Raw genomic sequence first — 25,289 nt, 5'->3', positions numbered from 1 at the left:
ACTACTTCAGACAGTATGTTGCTACGTTTTAACAACCAGCCTGTACAAATATTTGAACAAACTACTTGCTTTTACAGCTGTTAAAATGTGATAAATAATGTATCAAAGTTGCATGAGATAAACCCTGTACACTTGGAAATAGGCATAAACATTAAAATATTTAGCACATCAACAGCTAAACTTCAATGTCTTACTTTCTTACCAAAGTAAAACCATGGTGGATACTGTATTTGTTGCTGAAATTTCATTTTTCACTAAATTTACTCATCATGTTTCTCTGTGTGTGTGCTACACACAACCACCACTCTGTCACCCACTCTGTCAGTGACATCACAATGAGGGTCATGTGACCAACAATGTATGACATCACAGTCAACACCTGCTTTGGTGTTCACCATCACATCACAAAGGTATGACATCACAATGCTTATGACATCAGAGATTCCATGATGACCCTCACACAACATAAACAAATGGGTTTAATGTTTAAAAATTTAATACATTTATAATTAATAAAGTTATTATTAGTTAATAATATGAACCTACATTATTAATCAGTCGACATTGAATGCAGTTCTTACTAGTGTTGTTTTATTAGTTAATATCCACAATATTGTTTGATTGTTTACTATACCTTCTGACGAAGTGTCTTCAGTTGGCTTGACACCGATATCCACTTCACTCTCACTATCTGAAGCAAAGTCATTATCTGGTCCATCCTCTACCCTGTTGTCAACTTCTTGCCTCCCACCTGCTCCATTGTCAGTGTCAGTATCCCTTTCTTCCACATTGTCCAAGAATTCAACACTTTTCCTTTTCCCAGATCCTGGACTCGGGGAAGACACAGGTGCCTCTTCCTCCTCCATGTTTGACACCTCTTGCACTGTGTAAATCAAAACATCTTGTAACAGTACTGAGCTAAAGGACATTATGAAATATTTAGCACTAGCTAGCAGACTGAAATGTGTACCAAATTTCATTTGGTACTCAGAACAGTACATAAGTACAGAACTGTTCTTAACAGTGTTACCATCCGATTCAAAATATTAAGGTTTCGGACAAAAGACGACATATGTCTAATGATCATATATCCCGGCTATTCCCCCTAAATTGTAACGATGGGGGGAAATTTCTTTGAGTGGCATTTTTAGAAGTTGAGTATGCGTTTCAGTATTGTTCACATGCATCTGAAACAACATGCTGAAACTCATCTTTAGCAGATGATGAGGAATACATATTCTTGGGATATCATTTAACTAGTATGAAACTTAAGGTGAGGTACAGGCGGACGTCTTTCGCAGAAAATACTCAAGAGTCAATTTATACAGAACACTTGAAATAATTTTGCCCAAGTTATCAATTTATCACGACATGCATTATCGACGCGCTTTATTTGCAAGATCACACTTTGATAATCTAGTAATCAACTACCCGTGAGGGTACCATTACACATTTTCATAAAAAGAACAATATATTTTGTACCTGAACGAATGTAAGAATCTCGTGTTATCGGGCCGCCATTACATAGTTTGTTTATAGCGACGATCACGTGCTCTGAAGACGGATTTGATTGGTTTATTTCAACCACATTCGGATCGCCCATGCTGCAAAAAATCCGTTTCACAGCAGTGCCATTAATTTCTCAGCTAAAGCCTACAAGATAAACACACATGTATCTTTAGGAAGATGTTCTTTTAATAAATGTTTATTTTTAAAGGGATACTGAAATGTCAACTGTCGTAATATTTCAACTGTAGTGACGCATTCACAACCGGTGTTGTATTGCTTTCTTCCCTGTATTATTCACTACAGCATCCGTGACCAATCCTGTAAATTTATTATATATAACGCTTATATATCATAAAAAAGGGGATTGGATTTACAAGACTGATGAGATGTAAACGATAAAACTATGGAGGAAATAGCTAGATTATGAAGAGAAATTTAGAGAAAATGTAACAATTTTAATCTGTTCCATTCTTTTGGAAATGTTTAATCTGCTTAGATACGTATTATTTTTAATAGTATAATGCAAATTACAGGAATTATGTCAACAATATAATGAACTTTTATTGCATTTAATGAAAATAATGCAATGCATGGTGAAGTAGCTATAATGACTAACAATTTCGTTGATATTGATCTTTTTCTAGAATGTCCTATACACTATATCTACAGAAAAAAAAAACAGCTCTGAAATTTTGCAAGAAAAACAAAACGGATGCAACCGATACAGAGATCAGAAACTCAATCATGATAATCAAATTTGTAGGCAAAACCGGACATTGGCGTACTCTGGTCATACGTAAATATGATTGTGTCGTTTGACAAATGGGGTTTCTAACAATTGAGAATGAGTGAGTGAGTTTAGTTTTACCCCGCACTCAGCAATATTCCAGTGATATGGCGGCGGTCTGTAAATAATCGAGTCTGGACCAGACAATCCTGTGATCAACATCATGAGCATCGATCTGCGGAATTGGGAACCGATGACATTGTGCCAACCAAGTCAGCAAGCCTGACCAACCGATCCCGTTACTCGCCTCTTACGACAAGCACAGTCGCCTTTTATGGCAAGCCTGGGTTGCTGAAGGCCTATTCTACCCCGGGACCTTCATGGGTACCAGACATGGGCTTCACGCACTGTACCCATGTGTGGAATGTACCCGGTTCTGCGGGTTGACGAGCGAACACTTCAGCTACTGAGCATGCCTCACTGGAGTCTTTAGTGAATCCCTCCGAGACTAAAAGTGTTATATTGCATACACTTATTTTTCAGGAGAGGGGTACTCACGTAAATAAAAGGAACACATACATGTAAGAGCAGGTGTTCTTATATTCTGTTCTTGCTTTCTTGTCATTCTTTTTGAAAATCTGGGAATAAGTAACAGTTATTACCATTGATTCGGAGTTTTCGCCTCGGATGGGCCCCACGGACAAAACCGTCCTGATACCTGCCGATGCAGCGAGGAAACTGTTGTAATAAGTGACTTACATCTCATTAATACTGAGTGAAAAACAATATATATCTTTAATAATTCTCAAAACATTGTGAATTTCCACAACCTTATTTGGGCCCCTCCAGCTTTAGTGAATGAAATCTGTAGTACTACGAAAGTTTTCGCAAGACATGTGATTGGCTCATCCAAAATGCACGAGCATGGCGTCCCTGCACGTGCAATATTCAGGTATAAAAGCAAAACACGTGTTATACTTTAGCCCTTTATTGAGCCATGGAGTTCGATAAGGATGGAGACGAGTTGTTGTCTCAAATTGACTTTGAGGATAGAGAAGACTTCAAACTTACATCTAGTCAAGAGCGACGACGCTTTGGTGAACCAGTGACCGGTGAATTTATTGAAACTTTGCATCAAAATCGGATTCCTAAAAAATACACAGCGGAATACTAAATGGTGTGTCGACATATACGACTCGTGGGCGAAGAACAGAAACACACGAATAGCTCTACAAGGGACAGCTGCAAGTGAGCGGTATGTATAATTTCTCTCTGCAGAAATTCCCGCAGACGCCCTCGACTTCTGGATGTGTCGATTGATTTGTGAAATTAAACGACAAGATGGAACCGTGTATCCCGCACTGTCGGTCAAAAATATTTGTATCGGTATATGGCGCTACTTGCGTGACGTGTGCAAGAGACCAGATCTAAACTTCATGGTTAACCACGAATTCTGTAACTTTCTTGATAGTGTGATGAAACAAATCAACCAAAAGGGTATTGGATTGTCTTCACGCAAAGCAGAACCTGTCACGCCTTTAGAGGAAGAGATGTTGTGGGCCAAGGGCACATTTTCTTCTGAGACTTCTAGTGGTTTGCTACATGCAGTTTAACTTCTACAACTGCAAAGTTTTTAGATTAAGGGCGGCCAATGAACATGCCAATCTGGAAGTGAGTCAGTTTGAGTTTGGCCGGTATTCCGTTGGAGAATACGTGCGATTCATTGAGCGTGTCATCAAAAATAATCAGGGCGGGCTGAAGCAATGCGGAAAGATTCAGTTCAAGTGAGTATTTACCTTACATGTGTACTAAGACGGGAACACATGTTCTGTCTTAAATATGTCTGTTAGTTATTATTTCGAACCTTCAAAAGTATTCCGATGTATAAACCCTAGAACTGGGCATATTTAGACCAAAAGGTGTTTAGACGACAAAAGGTAGTTGTGAAAAACTCATTAGAAAATATTTGATAAGTGAAAACAACATTTTCGTTTCGACAGTAAATGTATAAATCACATTCGAAGTTTGAATTGAAGTATGTTAATACGATTATAGTCGCCAGGAGTGAATATATCAAGTGTTTGTTGCAGGGATATCAAGCAATACGCCCAACCTGACAACCCACGATGTTTTGTGGGACTGCTCAAGACCTACTTGGCAGCGATACCGGCCGACGGTCCCTTCTACAGGCGACCTCTGGCAGCTAAGGACGGAAAACTGCGATATTCACAACAGAAAGTTGGGATACACACATTGCAGAAACTGTTCAAGACAATGTGCGAGGAGACAGGTCTACATGGAAGATTTACTGGCCATTCCGGAAAGGTATAATTCATTAGGTTTCATGACTATTTAGTTCATGAAACTCTTGTACTTGACAAAAAAAGTTAAGAATCATCCCCAAATCCAGTTCTGAAGTGTTAAGTAGATCATAATATGAATTTTAAGTTTTTGATATTGAAAACTGGGATGGTCATTAATCGGTTTTTTTTCTCGTAGTAGACAAACCCGAAACCATTCAGCTAACTCCGCAAACTGAAAGTGTTTTTGGTGTGCCAATAAAACATGTATGTTTTAGAAAGCCAAATGGTAATTTCTTTCGTCAGGTCACTTTAGCGACAACCCTTTTCAACGCCAAGGTGGACGAGCAGCTCATCATGGCGAGAACAGGCCATAGAAGCAATGCTTGTGAGGGTTTACAAGCGCGCCTCTGAGGTAATCAACAAGGAAATATCTGACAAAGTCCAACCACCTCCAGCTAAGAAGCCAGAACGAAAACAAGCTGATGTCCCTGTCGACGATGCCGACCACGCCAACCAGAAGACAGATTCCAAAAGTGTTGTCACCAAATGTGAAAAACCAGACGGGACATCCTTTGAAATCGTATTCTAAATAGCACTGAATAAACGAATAAATCGTCTTGACTTTTCAGTTTGTTAGAAAGTCATGGTCGTTGACTGATTCAAGATGTTTTCAGTTCAGTTTGTACAGATATATTTGGCAATGTGAAAATAAAACAATTGTTTCAATATCTTGATGACGTCACGATACAGCTTATTGAAGATTTTCAAGTGTCCTGATATCGATAATTAACAGGACACGTTCATGAATGGTTGCCCGTGGCAACGAGGTGTTAGTGGGATGTAAATAATCACTTGAGAACACTTGAACGTTCATGTTTTCCGTTACTTGTTTCAATTAGTATATGTACTAATGGCGTAAGGATGTTTCATGCTAGAAATAATCTCCTCATGTGTCAAGCTATTTTCATGCATTCTACACAGTGAGATGGACAAGTTCACCCTTTGTGTAATTACCCATGAATTTTGCATTGATTTGGCCTACGCAAATGTGATGCGATGTACATGTATCAACTGAGTCAGACCACCTGAACCCGTGAAGATCCGGGTTAGAATTGCTCAACAACCCATGCTTGTTAACGGGATTGGGTAGTCGGGCTCACTGACTTGGTTAACCCACGTCCTCGTATCCCAATGGCGTAGATCGATGTCCATGCTATTGATCACTGGATTATGTGGCCCAGACTTGATTATTTACCGCAGCCATACCTGGACAATAATACTGAGTGTGGAGTATACCTAAACCCACTCACTCACACCGTTGCCTGAAGCTCGATATAGAAAGCCTGGCTATAGCAACTGTTCAGAGTATCCAATCTTTGAATAGGTGGCGTAAAACAAGAAAAAAGACAGACCAGCTAGCTGATCACCTCGTTAGGAGCATGGGTTGCCGATGGACAATTCCTACTCCGATATCACTGGTCGGTTAAGATATAGAGGGTGTAATCTGAGTGCCCACGTCATACTATTTTATAGTGTGCCTAAATGCATTTCCAAGGACATAGGGGTTTGTCAGGGGGTTTCACACAGACAGCACGCATGTATAGCGATGGAAAAGAGATAGAGATGCATGCAGGGAGCCACACAACAGAAACGGCAAAATACTAGCGTTCAAAATCTTTTGAAATTTCGCCTACACTTTGTTTTCAAATGTCTCGAACATGCTACTAATAACTTCTCAAATCCATATCAGGTTGAGTAGCCTTTTCCTTAAAGCTTTCACTCGCCGCGCGGGTGTCGGCAGTCGTTGTTGGACCCCTCACGTGGGTAATAGAATCTTGCACAAGTTTCTGAGGTAATAATTAATAGTTCAAATAAACAAGCCCCCCCCAAAAAAAACAAAACAAAAAACAACAAACAAAAACAAAACAAAACAAAAAAACAAAACAACAAACACAAACAAAAAAACAAAACAACCCAAAAACTCACAAACAGTAAAGCAAAGCAAATACTTTCGTACTTTTTGTTATGTGGGACATTTAATATACCCTCTGTGAGTGTGCGCGTTCGTACGAACGTGTTAATGTATCGACCCCTGGTTGATGCACTGATTTCAACTGATTAAAATTCAGTTAATTGAAGACAACGAAACAACACAGGTTGGAGCATGATTTGAAGCTGACACATCATTGGAATAAGCACGTTAAAACATTGCCAACATGACATGCACACACATATCTATATAGTAAACATTTCTAACAATAACAATAAATTTTCAGAACCTTGACCTGTTACTTTTTAACAGCGAGATGTACGTGAGACATTGTCTTGAGAAATCGGCACGTGCACCTTGACCTTTCAACACGCAGGATGAGCAAGCGTGTTTTTAGTACAATTGTTTCACCATAAAGGGATACGTATGGGATCGAACGAACAACTTAACGTCTCTGAAAATATACTATTTTGATGGAGACAAAAAAACCCACTATGTTCAAGTTGAAAAGGATCCCCTTGTGATCTCGGAGATCCAGATGCAGGGGAGATCAAGATTTCTTTACTTTGGGGCGTTTGAGGTAAAGAAAAGATGGGTGGACGGGAAAATATTGTCTTTCAGGGACTGCGAGATGAAATTCAGGACAGGGCGAACTAAGTACGGTCATTGCAAATTCAGCATTTAGATCCCCGCACCAGGATCAAGGAGAAATGGTTGACACATACTATTATTCATGTTTGTAACCGCCTGCAAATGTTGATTTGCAGACTGCAACAAGGTACCAGTGAAGCAAAGCACAATTTCATTTACTGCCATCTTTATCTGACAAGAATGTGCTGCTTATCAGAAACGAGGCCTCTGTGTTCAGAGATGATTGAGAGTTCCTGCCACGCAAACCTCACAATGATGGCCTTTCTTAATAGTGGTCGCATGTTGTATTTCCAGCTTCCCATCCTGTATCAGATAAGCAGAAAAAAGAGATAAGACATCTGAACCAGGGGGCTGGTGTTGACTCAGCTGGTTGCAGTTAAAACCGTCACACGCGCGAAGACACATACACGTTTTGTTGCACGAGCAGGGCGCGGTGAATTGGACGCGTACTGCACTTGGAGTCGAAGTGACACGTTTTGCTCGAGCGAAAGGCGCTGCATCTAATATCACGTGCTGCACGAGGAACTTGTTATGTAATGGAGATGACTTCACGTGCACAGGTAAGTTTTCAGTTCCATCGTGTGTACTGCTGACGGCAACTTGTGGGTGTTTGGGTTTAGTTTTACGCCGCTTCTAGCAATATTATAGCAACATTACAGCAACATCACAGCGGGGGGCACCTGGAACGGGCTCCATAAGTAACTTAATAGAATAGGACCAATGATCATTGCGTTCGTGGACAACTCAATGAAGAGTTGACTTTTATTTGCGTGTGTTTAAATACAAATGTATTTGGATATCACGACAGGCATAAATCCTCACAGGCAAAGGCTCCTTTAAGTAATGCGTCAATAGCAACTCATTATTCCTAAATTAATGCCAATTCCTTTCAATATGATTAACATAACAACACCTTGAAAGATTTTTTAATCTTTAAAATACAATAAAACTCCCTGAGTGAGTGAGTGAGTTTAGGTTTACGCCACACTCAGCAATATTCCAGCTATATGGCGGCGGTCTGTAAATAATCGAGTCTGGACCAGACAATCCAGAGATCAACATCATGAGCATCGATCTGCGCAACTGGGAACCTATGACATGACATTGTGCCAACCAAGTCAGCGAGCCTGAAACCCGATCCTGTTAGTCGCCTCTTACGACAAACATAGTCATGGGTTGCTGAAGTCCTATTCTACCCCGGGACCTTCACAGGTCTAAACCCCCCTGAAAACATGGTATCTGTGACATGGTACATGCAACAGTCAGGCTGGTTAATGGACACGTTTACGTAATCAGGAAATATAATCAGGCAACATAATTTTAAGCATCAGTGGGAGTAGCTAGCCACAGTGTATTCGGTTTATGTATATAATTAACACATCGTCAATATGGACATAGACTTCCAACCAACACCGTATTTCTAAACATAGTTTGCAGAGAATGTTGTACAGTTACCACAACCAGTTAGTGTAAACCACGATCAGCGTAAGGATGATAACAAACCACTTTTGTGTGTACACTATCTAGAACCAGATGCTGCCCCCCATGTTTCAGCTGGCCGCCAGGGAACTGATTTTCCTTCATATCTCGAGACTGCTAATTGTAGCATGTTTTGATAAACAGCTCTGTGTTGTGACAAGCCGATTTGCAAAGATACTTTAGCATCTGTTAACTGAAGATAACCCTACACCATCATGTTTACCTTACCGTGTGTTTGTTTGAAGTTGTATCATGCCACGTACATACAAGTGTAAAATGCTTAAAAGAATTCGAGGATACCGACGTACAGTAACTGTACAAGGATATGATCAGTCAAGTCTCCTGGAGATGCAGGTTATCGTTCTTCAAGACAAGACAAGACAAGCAACGAATTCTTGACGTATGATGCGACTGACGGAATTCATTTTGGCTGGATGAAGTGCCTGGTGCATGTCATGTACCCAATTGCTTACAACGACTCCATTGATCTCTCGATTGTCTGGTCCAGACTCGATTACTTACAGAGTACTAACCGAATACAAAGCTCGGCATTAAATGCCAACCAGCAAAACCACAAACAAAACTATGCTCATAGTGTTACTCATTGACTGTTTTGCTTATCACTTACGATCGCCGTCACATGGAGGTATTCAACAAATTGACACATCAACACAATGAAAACAACTGTCACATACACTCCAGCACACATACATCACTACTAAACATTAACACAATCTTCAACAACAGTCGTGCACAGATGAGTAATTGAAAGAGCTACTATACAATGAAATGCTCAAACCAATAAATATGAATGGCAGCTACATTCTCAACCATGTTCACTTTGCAAAAACACGACAAAAATCAATCACTCAATTGTAACTGAAATGTCAGCATCAGTTATACTCTACAACGATCGTAAAAAACGTTCTAATCATAGAACACACTTTGCTATTCTTTCCAGACAAACAACCTCAAAACTGCATTATCAAACTTGCAGTAAGTGTACAAGTACTTTGTTTACATAACCACAAAAACAACTGATACCTTTAATTTCCTTTTCCAGAGTATCCCAGGTAACGACAGAGTCGAAGACAAGAGGATGGGGATGGAACCACAAGTCTCCAGGAGAATTGGCATCGTCGGAACTGGCACCTTCGGGAGAGCTCTTGCTAAGCGACTGGTCCTATCTGGCTATGACGTCATCATCGGTAGCAGGAAACCAGCCTGTCGGAAATTATCGGAATATGACGAATGTTTCCGTGACATTCAGCTCACCACGGTTACAGAATGTGTGAGTCTGTGTGAGGTGATCTTTGTGGCTGTTCATGCAGAGAACTTCCAAGAAACACTGTCACCTCTGACAGACATGTTTACAGACACAATAGTCATCGACGTGTCAAACAGAGAAAGTCCTTCACACAAGACATCTAACGCCGAGCTCCTTCAGTCTCTGTTACCAACAGCAGCTGTCGTCAAGGCCTTCAACACCACTTCAGCCTATATCATGGAAAACGACATTGCCGGTGGAAGTCGAAAAATATTCGTTGCCAGCAATGACGCCAGTGCACGAGACAGAGTTAGTAACCTTGCACGTGAGATGGGCTTTGTACCGGTTGACCTAGGCAGGTTGACGTCGTCACAGAGAATCGAGGCGTACGCCTCGCGTCTATTCCCTCAATGGAAGATACCAGTGATGTTCACTGGTATTATATTCGGTATTTGGTTTCTTTACGCTATGTATCTGTGTTTTATAAGACACACATACACTTATCATCAACTTTTTTTGAAAGTTCTCAACAAGCCCGTCAGTGCGACGGCCATTACAGTTATGGCTTTGACCTACATGCCCGGATGTTTAGCCGCCTTCATGCAGATGAGGTATGGAACAAAACACAAACCATTTCCTAGATGGCTGGATGCTTGGTTGAAGTCAAGGAAACAGCTTGGCGTTCTTTGTTTCATGTTGATAATACCACATGTTCTTATGTCAGTCGTACTGATTACACCGGCAAACTTCAGCTCGTGGTTTCATTCAACCGCCATTACAATACCCGCCAATCATACCAACGACCTTCACCTTCCGATGAAGACGGTGATGATATGGAAGGGAGAGGCCGCTTGTCTCGCCGGTATCGTGGCCTTCGTCCTGCTCTGTCTCCTAGCAACCACCACGTTGCCATCAGTCAGCGATTCTTTGAACTGGCGGGAGTGGCGGTTCATCCAGTCCTCGTTGGGGTTCACAATGTTGTTTATTTCAGCAGGTCACGTGACGATCATGGGTCTTCCCCGTTGGATAGAGACAGGATTTCCAGAATCCTTCACAATCATCAGTTTCCTGTGTTTAGCATTTCCGATTTCCGTTGTCATTATGAAACTGATACTCCTTCTGCCCTGTGTAGATAAATACGTATCCAAAATACACAAAGGCTGGGAACGAGGTTCACCAAGAATACACACTGACACAGGAACACCAGATGAAGAACATTGTTAGGATGACATATGACGTAAGATGAACACTACTCGCACGTTTCACAATCAAGCTGAATAGCTTGTGATTAAAGTAGGTTTGTCATTCCTGCCTTGTTTGATGGAGACAAAAAAAATATCTTTTCGAAATAGCTCACCCATAATACATAAAAAAGTGATTTTCACACAATGTTCTTATATATAATTGCCATTTAGGCCTAGCCAGGGTGTAGTTTGGATACAGTAGCTATGAGGAACACTAAACTTCACTGATATGTTACTCATTTTCAAGGTTACGTCGGAGATTGGTGTATTGTGATCACAGACCATTGACGACCAAAACAGATCCGATCACTTTCCACATAAACCTGAATGTGCTTGCTTCATGGAGTTTCCTGGCACTGGTTGTATCAAACTTTCATAAAGCTTTAATCGTTAATGTAATGCAGGGGATACAGTCGACGCCTGGTTTGTCTGTCCATCCGTCCGTAATCATTTTGTTTCAGGAGCTTAACTCAAAAACCGTTCAATACTTTTAGACCAAAATCGGTAGATATAATAATCTGACCCTTTGGTTGCGCCTTTTGCTATTTACAGATTTTTGGCATTTTTTGTTTATTTATTTATTTATTTGTTTTGTTTTGTTTTTCCATGGAACGCTTTGGTGTTAATCTAATGGCGGGGTGGGCTTCGTTTCCGGAGCAATAATTTTCTGCAAAACCTGGTAGATGTATCAGTCAGAACCTAAAGTGGTGCCTTTTGCTATTTACAGGTTATTGTGATGTATTATTTTATCGGTTTCCATTAAAACGTTTCTGATTCAGTCTCAAAATGGAGGGATGGGCTTAGTTTCTGGAGCAGAACTCAAAAAGCGTTCAATATTTTTCTGCAAAACGAAAGTGGTGCCGTTTGGTATTTACAGGTTTTTGTGATGGATTATTTTCTCGGTTCTTGGAAACGTTTTGGACTTAGTCTCAAAATGGAGGGATATGGGCTTCGTTTCAGGAGCATAACTCAAAAACGTGATGACTCTTGTTATACTATGAGTAGTTAATCATTGATTATCTTCAGTTGCATGAAACCCTAATAAATGAATCCCTTCATTAATCCATCATTAAGCTAATGAAGGTTTGATGGTATCATTAACTCGTCATTAGCCTTATCTACATGGCAGACAGCATAACCTTCCATCAACTACTTATCCGAAAACTCTTATTTTTTGCATTTTTCATACATATTGTCCCATTTTGTCTTGATTTCTTTGGGCGTTCTATTGCTTACCTTTAGGCTATTGATCTCGGACGTTATTTTGTCCCATATCTGCTTCCTTTTGTCATTAGGAATGGAGTTAGTCAGTCTGCTGTTTAACACACAGATATGATCTTCAAGTAGGTCTGCTAGAAGTATTTCACAACTTTCAAAATTTTTACTACGATTTCTGACGACAGCCATCATGCAGACGATAGATTAGTGTTTACCCGCAATGCATTATGGATAATAATTAGGGGATTCCCCTAAGTTAATGATGGTTTAATGACGAGAACTTCATTAGAGGCATACTTAGTTAATGGGTGTTTAAATACTGTAATCTGATTAGTGTTTAATTGATGATTACATAATTATGCGTTGATGCAACCGGGTCCTGGTCATTACAGGTTTATATCTACCACCAGGAAGCCAGTGTTGTTAGAGTCACTGGGTGTGCTGATGATTCCGATGCCCTTTGTGAACCTTCCAGATTACGCTACTTTAAATCCATCATGATAATCCCATGTATTGCTGAGAGTGGTGTGAAACCCTTTCACTCACTATAATATGTGTTCAAAATTAGACGTGTTTGTAGATTGTGCTAGACATTGCAGTGTGCATGATGTCATCCAGGTGCCATGCTGATTCACTGTTAGCTTGTTAGATAGCGTCATTCTGTTACATCCCAGTAGGTCTATATGTATCACATGTATGCAGCCGGAAATACACCGTCGTGTAAGGTGTTAAAAAGTGAGTTGTTGTGATATCCCCGGATAGAAAGAGTTTGTTTTTCGTTTCTTTCTTGTTTAAAGTTTTTCTCAGCCACATACCGGTCTGCTGTCTGGAAAGAAGCGAGCCCGGACCAGACAATGGAGTGAACATCGATTTACGCAATTGGGATATGCAATAACTTGTGCACCAAGTCAGCTAATCTAACCACCCGATCCCGTTAGTCGCCTCTTCCGACATGCATGGATTACTGAAGATCCATTTTAAGCCCGATCATGGCTTTTAGGGTTATGCCATTCTGTGAAATACAAATAAAAACACTTGGAACGGGGTCCAGCTCATATATACGCGTGACGATTCGGGTTAGAATTTGTTTTCATGTTTGTCACAAACCCAAGAAGCGATTTACTGACTTTGTGTTTTATCATCCCAAACTGTGTTCCACAGGAGATATCGCCTGTGTGAGATCAGAAAACATCTCCTAGGAAAATCGTTTTGGCACTACATTGTGTGCAATGCCCTGACAATGCTTTGACGTCATGAACTTGATGACGTCACACTGCTATGACATTGCTGTACTGCAAGTCTAATTAGAAGATAAACATAATGTGTTGGCCAATTTCCGGGTGTTATTGAGTATTTGAAGCACGGGAATGCATTTGGAACCGACGGCGTCAGCCGGAGATTTCAAATTAAATATTCCTGTGCTCAATAACACTCGGAAATTGGCCAACACATGCGGTTACATGGACCAGACAATTCACTCACTGACTCTATGCGCATTGATCTACTCAGTTGGGATACGATGACGACCAGTTCCAACCCAAGTCGTCAGATGTAAGAGACCATAGTTTGTTTTAATGTTTTCAAATCAGTTTCATGTACATTATACAAATCTCCCTCAGGCCTAAAATGTCTGAATTTAATTTGAATGAGAAAAAGAGTACACGTACACTGTAAGTCTGTTAAGCTGTATTCTGTTAGATCTGTATCAATATGTCACCTGAGTACTTGCCACCAATGTCATCAAGAATCATAAAACAGGTTTTATGTTGAAACACGACACTCATCCATTCACAGCTGGAACCAATGAAGGGCTGTGCAAATGTATATAAGGCTGATATTGACAGATGAGCAAAACTACTTTTCTGACGACAGACCACTCGGGCCTTCTTCAACAAGAAGCTGTTCCTCTTGATGCTTCTAGGTAAGCTTGTGTAACCACTGTGTCTTTCATGGGGCTATAGACCACACCATTATGGACATATCCTCTTTAACATTCATCCATTGGTTTCCATGTTCATCCGCTGGTTTCCATGTTCATCTGCTGGATTATTGGGTTCATCCGTTGGTTTCCATGTTCATCCCGACTATGCTTGTCGTAAGGGGTGACTAAAGGGATCGGGTAGTCAGGCTCACTGACTTGGTTGACACATGTTATCGGTTCCCAGTTGCGCAGATCGATGCTCATGTTGTTGATCACTGGATTGTATGGTCCAGACTCGATTATTTACAGACCGCCGCCATATCGCTGGAATATTGCTGAGTGCGGCGTAAAACTAAACTCACGAATAGCAAATCTTTTCTTAAATAGAAAATTACATCAACAGCTTTTCAAGAATGTATATATGCTTATATATAGTCAAACGAAAATACGCACGTATTATTCAGTACTATGAAAATTCACTGTTCCATAAAAGGCAATCTGCTGTGACTACAGTACACAGTACATGTGTCTTCCGGGAATCAGAAAACGCATAGATGCGTTAGTATATGTACCATCGATTCATTTATATTTATATGAAACACACACACACACACACACACACACACACACACACACACACACACACACACACACACACACACACACACACACACACACACACACACACACACACACACACACACACACACATATATATATTATTCCTCTAATATCCCCAATGGCATGAAGTGTGTGAGGACCATATTATAGAAGGTTTATTAGTAAGGTATAACACTTAAAAGACTTTTCTCTGGAAACCTTCAGCCTTTACGTATCCTCTATTTATTACGTATCAAAATGGAAAACGAAGTACCACGTGGGTAATAATTCTCTTTATTACTCTCCCGTGGTAGAGACTGCAGCGTCATATTTTACGGCAATATTACCCTAGTGTAATACCGCTAGACGCTTCTCGGTTTTGACGTCACAATGCTAATGCAGCTGTCGCAATGTTACCAGACCCTGCTTGACTCATGGAAAGCTCCGAGTCCTCACACTGTGCCATGATTGCAGCTGTTTTCTATCAATATATGTTGGAGAGTAATAAACAGAATACTAAACTCGCTTCCGTCAAATACCATTTTTATTAAACTCGTAAATGATTTTGTATCAAACTTCTTTTCTCTCGTTTGATTCCAAATCATTAACTCGTTTAATAAATATAGTATTACACGGAAGATCGTTTAGTATCTTCTATTTATTACCCATGTGTTACTTCGTAAAGGTGTGTCATAACAAAGTGTTATGACACATATGTGTCATAACACCTTCGAGTGATTTGATTGGCTAATACGTGAACTTTGACATACTGGTACTACCTTTATCACTCATTCCATTCATGATTTTCATTCAAAAGTGTTCACAACTGAGAGCATGTAAAACGAAAACACTTCTATGGAATTAGATAAAATTTATTTCATTTAGTGTGGTTACTAGCATTATTTTCAATTCCATAATAACTCAAGTAATAAAAACGAAAATAAAACAATCTATAAAAGTAAGTAAACAAATACGTCTAGTCGGTCTCTCATGAGTGTAAACAAATATGGCGTCGCCCGTAAAAGTTATTGATTTCGTCAAAATTGACGGACGGTTGGTTGGAAGAGTTGTGAATCTTATCAAGAGATTGAATACCTTTTGCGTGTATGTTGTCAGGACTGCACAGTAACACACAACATCTAAAGACGAGCGGCGCTCTTGTATCTCTATCACTGTCACTGTCACTGTCACTGTAATCTGCATCCATTCGCGTCCTCCCGAACAAACATAGTGTCACTGCCATACCTCCCGTGGTTTCTTATGCAGGGGTCAAAAGCACTTCCCAGAATCTGAACACAATAGCCTTGAAATCGTCTTCGTTCGAGGTTGCAGGCTGTGTTTTCGGACCCAATTTTCGCTGGAGTCTCCAACATAACCATCTAATCAAGACAAGTGGGAAGTCAAAGCCGAGGTGAGAAGGCGTCGCCGAATTATTTACAGTAGCTCCTCCTCCGATGAAGAACATTAAGCTCAACTATTTGAGACATACAGTTTCCTGTTATTCACATTCATCTTTGATGTTGTACTTGCCGCTCCTAAGTGCTCCTTATAATCTTCTTCTTTGTGAACACTTCTCAACATGACGACTCGCCCGACAATGATGGCCGACTGACATTCAGCCAAGATATAGGACACGAAGTCAAGTTCAAAATATTTACACTTTACAAGTGTTTTGATGAATAATATAATTGCTTTTGAAAACAAATGCTCAACTGAAAAGAATTAAATTTTGATTACGACTTGATTCTGTCTTAATTTGTTTATTAAAGGAAAAGGAAAGTGAGTGAGTGAGTGAGTGAGTGAGTTTTAGTTTTACGCCGCACTCAGCAATATTCCAGCGATATGGTGGCGGTCTGTAAATAATCGAGTCTGGACCAGACAATCCTGTGATCAACAACATGAGCATCGATCTGAGTAATTGGGAACCGATGACATGTGTCAACCAAGTCAGCGAGCCCGTTAGTCGCCTCTTACGACAAGTTGAGTCGCCTTTTATGGCAAACATTGGATGCCTATTCTAAACAGGGATCTTCACGGGTTCGTAAAGGAAAGACATTGCCTTTATATTGCGAACGTTTTCCTGGAGCGAAGCGTTCGACATTCCAATCACCAATATGATGTATTACATGGTTCTATATAGGAAAGCAAAATATTGCTTTATTTTAACGATATTTTCATTTCTTAGAACGTGGATAATAAAAAGGATACAAAACTCGTTCACCTTTCATATCAAGTTTATGTTCCGAGTGAAATAATTTTGTTTCACGAGGGATATTAACTCGATATGAAATGGGAAGCTCGTTTAATATCCTATGAATATATATGAAAAGCTAAATATATGGACAGACAAAACACTCAGATGTGTGTCATTATGCAACTGAATTGCTAACGGTGCACGGACGTATCTCAATACAAAACGTCAAGTCATAAAACAAACCCATTTCGGTTATCTATGCACTGTGAAACGTCAGGATGACGTTTTATATTTTTCACGATTTTTATTCGATCACATATTGTCACAAAAGATTGAAGAAATCAGGGTTACTTCTATCAAAGCACCCCAGTCATTACTAGCGTTCTGACTGTGTTGCCGTATCTCCGCACGTAGTATTCATCGGTAGAGGAACTTGTCGTTTTGCGGTTGACGGAAAGGGGCAACTGAATCAAAGTCTGACTTCAACGTGTCATGCATGTGTCGAAAATGAACTTAGTGGACACGTGTGCTATTGATCTATGTACGTCCTGATTTAAACTACCTTCATTACTACTCTTACATAACCTTAAAATCAGTTCCCATAGTTTTTGTCAGAGGTTTCTGATCAGAGGGTCCATAAGAGTGGACAAAACACCTATTGATATCACAAAAATCGATAATCTACAGACCGTTCAAAGCAAACCAACTCTTGTATATGGCAGCTAGCAAGATCGAGTGATCAGATTTATTTTCTTGCCTCATACGTGTCATCGTATCGAAGTATCTACTACGCTGCCAATCACTGGAATGTCTCGTCCGGACTCGGTTAATGACGGACCGCTGCCATATTGCTGTAACATCGCTTAAAGCAGTCTTAAACCAAAAACAAACAAGAAAATTACGAATGACGTTTGTTTACCCACTTGTATGTTTCGGTTATTTCAGTGGCTCCGTCGAGTTCTGGACCTGGGATTATGGAGGGTGAGTAGAACAGTTTTGTGTGTAAGGGTGGTGATAAAGAGACATTGTGGTGCGTTCATAATTTGGAACATATGTTGACACTGATGCACCCTTGGAAAATCAGGTCCCCCTACATTTCTATGAGTATACATGTAGTTTGACCAACATAACGAGTGATTCTGAGAAAGCTTTTTTCATGTACGTCCGGATATCACGGTTTGAGGATAGGTGTATCTTGGGGAGGATCGGTCAGTATATTTGCATGCACGTTCATGATCACACTTTGGAGGAAGACATCGGTATGTGTGCTGATGCAGTGTTGGTTTTTTTTAGCGTGGGGCATAATTCCTTATGGTGAGTACGACAGAGGCATAGAATGCCTTGAACAAGCTTGATAACAACAGCAAGTCCGGATTAAATTTTGTGTTTCTCCCTTTGTTGATTTTTTAGTGGTAATTCTCCCAGCCTTCATTTGGTCCATTTTACATAACTAGTCAATGCTAGTTTCTTTTTCTGCATTCCTGTCCAAAGTTTCCATGTTTGTTATAATGCTACCTTTGTTAATTTCTACAATCTACTGAGGTGGCTGGGAAACTTGTGGTTAAGCGTTCGATCGTCACACCGAGGATCGATTTCCACTTAGGGTGTGTTCATTTCTGGAGTCTCCCGCCGTGATATTGCTGAAATATTGCTAAGCGCGACCGGTGTTAAAACATAAGCCTTCAGTCACTTAGAAGTATATCCTCAAAAGTATGAATTAGACCAGATATAAATGCTCACCATAAGCTCACTCACTTACTCTTCCATCTGCTATTAATGGTATATCTGATACTCTTGACTGCAGTTTCCCCAATCATACATGATTGTACACTCGAGATTATATCCCTTGCTGTTGTAACCTGTTCTTTAGTTAACAACTGTATTCTTCAAATAAGCAAAGGCGGAACAAGAGCTGACATTTCGTTGTACAGGTCCTCACAGAGAGGATGAAAAACACAGTTAAAGCTGGGCTTGACTCGTTGCACTCGGCGCTGTGCAAGAGACGGTTCATCTGCCTCTGTGTAGAGACTGCCAACAGAAGTTCTAAAGGGCCCAAGACAAAGTCTTAGACCTTGGTGGTGGATGGAACCTTTCAGTGTAAGGTTGCTTGTGCAGGCTCCACCACATATGATGAGGTCGTAAAATAGTTTCGAGTGATTTGTATAAGTGAAGCAGGGTAGTTTGTTCCCCATACTGAATTTGAAACAACTTTTAACATGGCGAGTGCTTTCGGGCATTTAACCGTAAGGGGATTAAAATTCGGCAAAAACGTCAAGTGGGAGTCGACAATAAGACCCAGAAACATGGCCCAATCCGGAAATATTGCTCAGCTTTCTTTCCTCCTAACCTGTTTGCATTGATCGTTAACCTATCGTTTTCGTACTTGAGAAAATGCAAATGACTTTTGGATACACTCGTCACCAATGTTACTGGGTACATCTGAAAGACATTTTATAGCACCAGGATTCAAAATCTGTGGAGAATTGCCTTTGAACCAAGCTCAGTTTGTTTGACAGCTTATGAACTGAATGGATATTTAACATCTTGACTCGATGTTGTGGTTGTTGTGGCAAAGGTTTTCCTGGAGGTTTTTTAGGTTCAGAACTCTTACAAGTTTTTGGGCTTTGGAAAAAAACTAATGCAATCCATTCAAAAACATGGAAACGTGGACCATACTCAATCGGTTTGGGCGGTCTTTGATCAGTATCAAAAGGATCAGTTTCAAGTTGACGGTTTTGTGTTAAAAGGGCGGTTTCATAAGCCATGTTTAGAGTAATATAGTTCATCATCCGAGCTCCCCACCCATCACAGAGTATCACAAGGACTATGCCAAAAACAGGTGGGCCTCCGACTTGGTGAATCACTATCTTCATCAGCTGCTGAATATCAGCACCACAACATCAGCTCTAAAATATTGACAGATGTCACTGGGTGAACACTGCCAAGTCGGCTGTAGCGAACTGCATTGATGCAAAAGATATTATGACGCCATCGGCTGTGATCAGCAGAACGTGTTTTAATTGAAGGACACCTTCGCTTCCCTAGATCTATATACAGTGAATTCATTTTCCGAAATGCAAATGTTAATATTGCTAGGGGATTATTTTTTTTCAAAATGCTTTTACCTCCTTGTAAGAACCACAGCCGCTCTGTATGGCTGGGACTTACACATGGCAGTTGCCAGTCTCATACTCAAACTTTCGGCCGAACCGTTTCTGTAATGCAATACTCTAGAAAGAAGCAAGCCTTGACCCTCACTGGTTTTGTATCTCAGAGACCACTGGGGGTAATTCAGTATATACGGAAAGATATGATTCTATCAAAATTTCATATTTTCAGAGACTTAAACTTGAGTCAGGATCCTGTAATTATGGATCCAAACATATCCCGTATATGCTTATTGGGTTTTCAAGACCATACCTATATTTCTGAATTTCTCCCTCATTAAACAAGTGTTCTTAGATCCAATATTAAATCTGCAGCTGTGTAGACATTTTGTTATTTGTTGTTGTTTTTGTGTATTTTGCGCATGGCTTAAAGCAAACTTCACTTCCCTTTTGGACATGTGTTTTGTTTTATAAAACTTGTTGTAAACACATTCCAGACGTCCTACCTAGATAACAGACATGCGATGTGTGCATGATAGCTAGATATCGGTAGGTCAGAGTGACCCATGTGTCCCCTGTTTGTACATAGCAACTACGTTCTGAATTAATTGTGAACTATGAACACAACGCCAAATCGGGATATCGGGTTGGAATCCCCATTTAGCCCAGAGGATGAACCTTGCGTGGTACCAACAACGTCAGAACTACAAAACATTCATGACTTCTGGCTTTTCTCCCAAACTACCTGTACTTAACTAATCGAAGTAACACAAACTTTCACTCACTTTCATTCGAACAATGTAGATCACCTCTGTGTTTGTCCTTCTCGATAGGACCCGTGGAGGTCCCGGGGTAGAATAGGCCTTCAGCAACCCATGCTTGCCATAAAAGGCGACTGTGCTCGTCGTAAGAGGCGACTAACGAGATCAGGTGGTCAGGCTCGCCGACTTGGTTGACATAATACGTCATCGGTTCCCAATTGTGCAGATCGATGCTCACGTTGTTGATCACTGGATTGTCTTGTTCAGACTAGATTATTTACAGCCCGCCTCCACATAGCTGGAATATTTCTGAGTGCGGCGTAAAACTAAACTCGCTCAATGACGCACTCACCCCTTCACGGCTGCAGATGCATGTTAGAAATACGGTACAACATGCGACCATAACAGAATACATAAAAGGACATATCAGTACGGTCGTTAATAAGGACGCACATGTCAACTTTAATAGTACATAGCATTGAAATACATATATTAATGTTAAACAATACCCAGTCGTAACAATACTCATATTCCATCCCGTGAAAATGCGACATGACCGTGACAATATTATAGATGAACTTCTTAAAATAGGTGAGTGAGTGAGTGAGTTTAATTGTACTCTTCACTCAATAATATTCCAGCTATATGGCGACAGTCATGATATAATCTGGGATACGGTGACGTGTCGACCAGTTCAGCGAGCCCGACCACCCGACCCCTGTAGAGACCTTAAACCCCTACAAGATCAATTCTAGACGGTACTTGAAACAAGTGATGTCACCATCACCATCACCATTGTCACAAAAGGGTATGCATGACATAAGAAGCACATGGTCACCAATCACCCCGTCACACATACAAACTGAAGAGCGTATTATCTAAGTTGGTTTGTCACAAATCCCTCCAATCAAGAAACAAAGAACAAATGTACATCTTTTGTAAACAGCTGAGCCATATAACCGAGGACAGTAACCTTAATTTGATTTACTCATATGCTTCTTTCAGATTACGCTCGTTTAAATCCATTGTAATATGGATGTCCAATACTGTTGCTGACATTGGTTTAACAACATTTCACTGAAGACAATGTGTGTATAAAATTGCTCGCCAAACAATTCCACCATCTTGGTGTCCTGTTGTTCAGCTTCTTCTGTTTATTCGGAATAAACCAGCGGCCCAAAGAAACGCCACCAAAATAAGAACTATTGTAAATTGTCTAAATCATTGTCAGTCTGTTTGAAAATAGCTAAAAACACATATCTGGTACACAACATGTCTCTTCCCGGCGATAATTTTCACTTGCATGATAACACAATGCCATTTAGAAAGTGGTCAAATGTAACATATGTCATAATTGGCATTCCATTTTCTTAGTCACCGCCACTTCCCCGTCAGCTAGGCGGCTGACCTTGTGTGCAGGCAATTGGCTGCCTGACTCCGAAGGTGCGGGTTCGAATCCCGGATGGAACTCAACCCCATTAGTACTAGAATTTGTAATTTAGTACGACAGTGCAATTGCAAACATGACATATGTTACATTTGCACTTATATTTCGCCCTTTTGTGCAAAATAAAACACGACTTTGCATGAATAAAACGGAAACTATGAACAAAGTTGCCCGTATCAAATTAGGGTATGAGGGCTAACGAGGTTTATTGTCATACATCATTTTAATCGAATGACAACCGGGAACATGTCTCGTTCAGACACAAGGCTGGGACCATGGGATGCTGCAAATCCACCATCGGAAGACTTGTCATATGTCAACGAAAGAATGGCATTTCTGCAGACGGACCAGAGAGTGGCAGTATGAAGGTGTCTACCCAAAATGAAGACCGGTATTTACGGGTGTTGCGCTTGTGGAACCGATACATCACTGTGCTGTCATCAAGCACCAACAGCACTGGACATCCATTCAGCGGACGTAGTGTGACTAGACGACTCCGCATTCATGGTCTCTGTGCCGATCGACCTTTCAAGGGCATGACGTTGACGTGCCAACACCGACGTGCCAGATTGAGATAAACCAGGAATGTGCCTCATTGGCAGCAGCGAAACTGGCGAAGAGCGAACTTTAGTGACGAAATCAAGTTCCAGCTCTCCAAGATCTGTCCCCAGTTGAGCACCTCTGGAATAACTGGGACGTATTCGGAAACGTCAAAATGAGCCATTTACGAGAAACGCTTTGACAGCTGCTCGGCTAGAGAAATGGCTTCGGATACCTAATCAAGACGTCAGAAGACTCATCTGATCAGTTCAACGCCGGGTTCGGGCCTGCATCAGCGTTAGAGGAGCACTGAACCAGCATTGAACAATATGTGCTGCCCAGAAAGTTGAAAAGACTCCCAATAGATTCTGCATTGATGATCGAATACTGGATAATGCACCCCAGTGTCATTTATATGATCTTAGATCGTCGTTTTTCTTCATGTTATTCATTAAATACTGTTGGTGAATGATTTTTGCAATAAAACCATTAATGTTATCATATTTAGCTTAAGTTTTGTTTTAGACCTGAAAAAAATATTTGGTGCCATTTCTTTAGGACGCTAGTTTAAATGTATTCTGTGTATATCGTCGGGAATAGGCTGTCGTGTAAAGTTGTTTGTGATGTGTGATGTTCAAGAGTAGAAATATTTTTTTATTTGTTTCTTTCTCTGTTTGTTGTTAAACGCTGCACTTAGTAATTGTTCAGATATAAAAAAATTAGTATGAACCAGACAATCATGTGATCAACATCGATCAACGCAGTTGGGTTAGGATGACAGCGCAACTTCAGCTGTGTTTAACAAAACTTCAGCCAGTTTATTTTGTATCTGTCGAAAATTTACAATGAATGAATGAATGAATTATAGTAAGAATTAAGAGCAAGTATTATATGTGAATGAATAAAAGAAATAAAGAAAAAGAATAAAAGAAAGAAGTACATATGTGAATGAATGAAAGAATATATGATACACCACGGCCTTCCCTTCCAAACCATGTTAATGAACGCAAAAGTATCGCTGGAACACGTGTTAACATCAACTGTCCTTTTTAAAAATTCTACTTTGAGACATTTTTGTTTGCATTAATAATTTATTCAGACATGCTATTGCATGGGCATGGACATTGACAAAATGTTAACTGACATTAACAAAATGTTAACTGACAAAATGTTAACTGACATTAACAAAATGTTAACTGACAAAATGTTAACTGACATTAACAAAAAGTTAACTGACAAAATGTTAACTGACATTAACAAAATGTTAACTGACAAAATGTTAACTGACATTAACAAAATGTTAACTGACAAAATGTTAACTGACATTAACAAAAAGTTAACTGACAAAATGTTAACTGACATTAACAAAATGTTAACTGACAAAATGTTAACTGACATTAACAAAATGTTAACTGACAAAATGTTAACTGACATTAACAAAAAGTTAACTGACAAAATGTTAACTGACATTAACAAAATGTTAACTGACACTGTCACACACCCCTCAAAAAACAGAAAGCTTAAAATTATCACAAAGCGTTGTGAGCACCTTTCCAGTTTTGTCATATAACAAGATCAACAAGAAAGAAAGAAGTTATAGAACTTTAACCCTCAAGCATCACAAGCATCAATGGTGCATCAGATCAGCGATGCGTCGTATTTGTCACTCACATCACATACATCCTGTTTTTATAAAATCGTAAAACTATCACTATTACTTGCAAACACCTTTCACCTGATGATATATTCCCCTCATAAAAATTGAACGTGTATGTGAAAGAAGTTTTAGAATAATACCTAGAAACACCCAAACATTTGGCCTTTTGATGGAATTGACAAAACAGTTAACTTATCTTCTGCATATCTTTGTTTTCATTAGTCACTACACTAAGCGAATTTAATCAGTAGTTGAAAATAAACCGGGCTCAGTCTTCTAATTACTCTTCTGGAACCAATAATAACTTAATTTAACAGGTTTCTCACTCTTTGTCTGACAGTATTGCTTATTTTGGTGTGATTTCAACGAATGCATAAGACCTATACTTTAATAATAACTTAAATACTGCCTTGTTACACGTTTTTTTTAAAATTTTTGAATCACATAATGCATTCCACAAACGTTTGTCCAAGTACCAGATTATACCCAGATGTCGATGTGACCATTTAATTTAGACCTCGAAAACTGGCACATGGCGATTTTCAGAGCTCGCGGCGATCTATTGAGATTCGCCATCATGAACGGGTGTTTTCTCTATCATTTCATGCAAGTTTCAAATTTTAAAAAAAGCCTTCAAAGTAAAGGCGCTAAACAAACATCGGTATTCAAAGTAG

The 25,289-nt window shown here is 39.9% G+C and overlaps 2 protein-coding genes and 1 pseudogene across 5 annotated transcripts in view; 2 read left to right on the top strand and 1 right to left on the bottom strand.

Annotated features, from left to right (window-relative positions):
• The window catches only part of LOC137281328 (glutamate-rich protein 6-like), a 30,367-nt gene extending 28,821 nt beyond the window's left edge, over positions 1–1,546 (bottom strand). For 3 of the 4 annotated variants that reach the window (XM_067812501.1, XM_067812503.1, XM_067812504.1), the window contains exons 1-2: positions 1,483–1,536; positions 635–883 (exon numbers count right to left, since the gene is read on the bottom strand). In XM_067812501.1, coding sequence (XP_067668602.1) covers positions 635–866 — 232 coding nt within the window. In that variant the 5' untranslated portion in view covers positions 867–883; positions 1,483–1,536. Of the gene's footprint in view, positions 1–634; positions 884–1,482 lie in introns of all 4 variants that reach the window. The other variant, XM_067812502.1, reaches the window with a different exon arrangement.
• Positions 1,547–3,233: 1,687 nt separating this feature from the next.
• Positions 3,234–5,128, top strand: LOC137280805 (uncharacterized; annotated as a pseudogene).
• Positions 5,129–7,521: 2,393 nt separating this feature from the next.
• LOC137282299 (metalloreductase STEAP4-like) lies at positions 7,522–13,123 on the top strand. Its single transcript, XM_067814041.1, has 2 exons — positions 7,522–7,740; positions 9,723–13,123. Exons 1-2 carry the CDS (start codon positions 7,717–7,719, stop codon positions 11,148–11,150), a joined length of 1,452 nt encoding a protein of 483 aa, XP_067670142.1. The 5' UTR covers positions 7,522–7,716; the 3' UTR covers positions 11,151–13,123.
• The last annotated feature ends 12,166 nt before the right edge of the window (positions 13,124–25,289 follow it).

This window comes from Haliotis asinina, chromosome 4 (assembly GCF_037392515.1).
Source record: "Haliotis asinina isolate JCU_RB_2024 chromosome 4, JCU_Hal_asi_v2, whole genome shotgun sequence".
Taxonomy (NCBI): domain Eukaryota; kingdom Metazoa; phylum Mollusca; class Gastropoda; order Lepetellida; family Haliotidae; genus Haliotis; species Haliotis asinina.
The sequence above is the reverse complement of the archived record's forward strand: the minus strand, read 5'-3'. Positions and strand labels throughout refer to the sequence as shown.

What these genes read in the sequence shown, in the direction of transcription:
- LOC137282299 (XM_067814041.1), top strand. Translation starts at nt 7,717, where the DNA reads ATGGAGATGACTTCACGTGCACAG. An exon ending in AGATGACTTCACGTGCACAG is followed by an intron (nt 7,741 to 9,722) that starts GTAAGTTTTCAG and finishes TTCCTTTTCCAG; the next exon opens with AGTATCCCAGGTAACGACAG.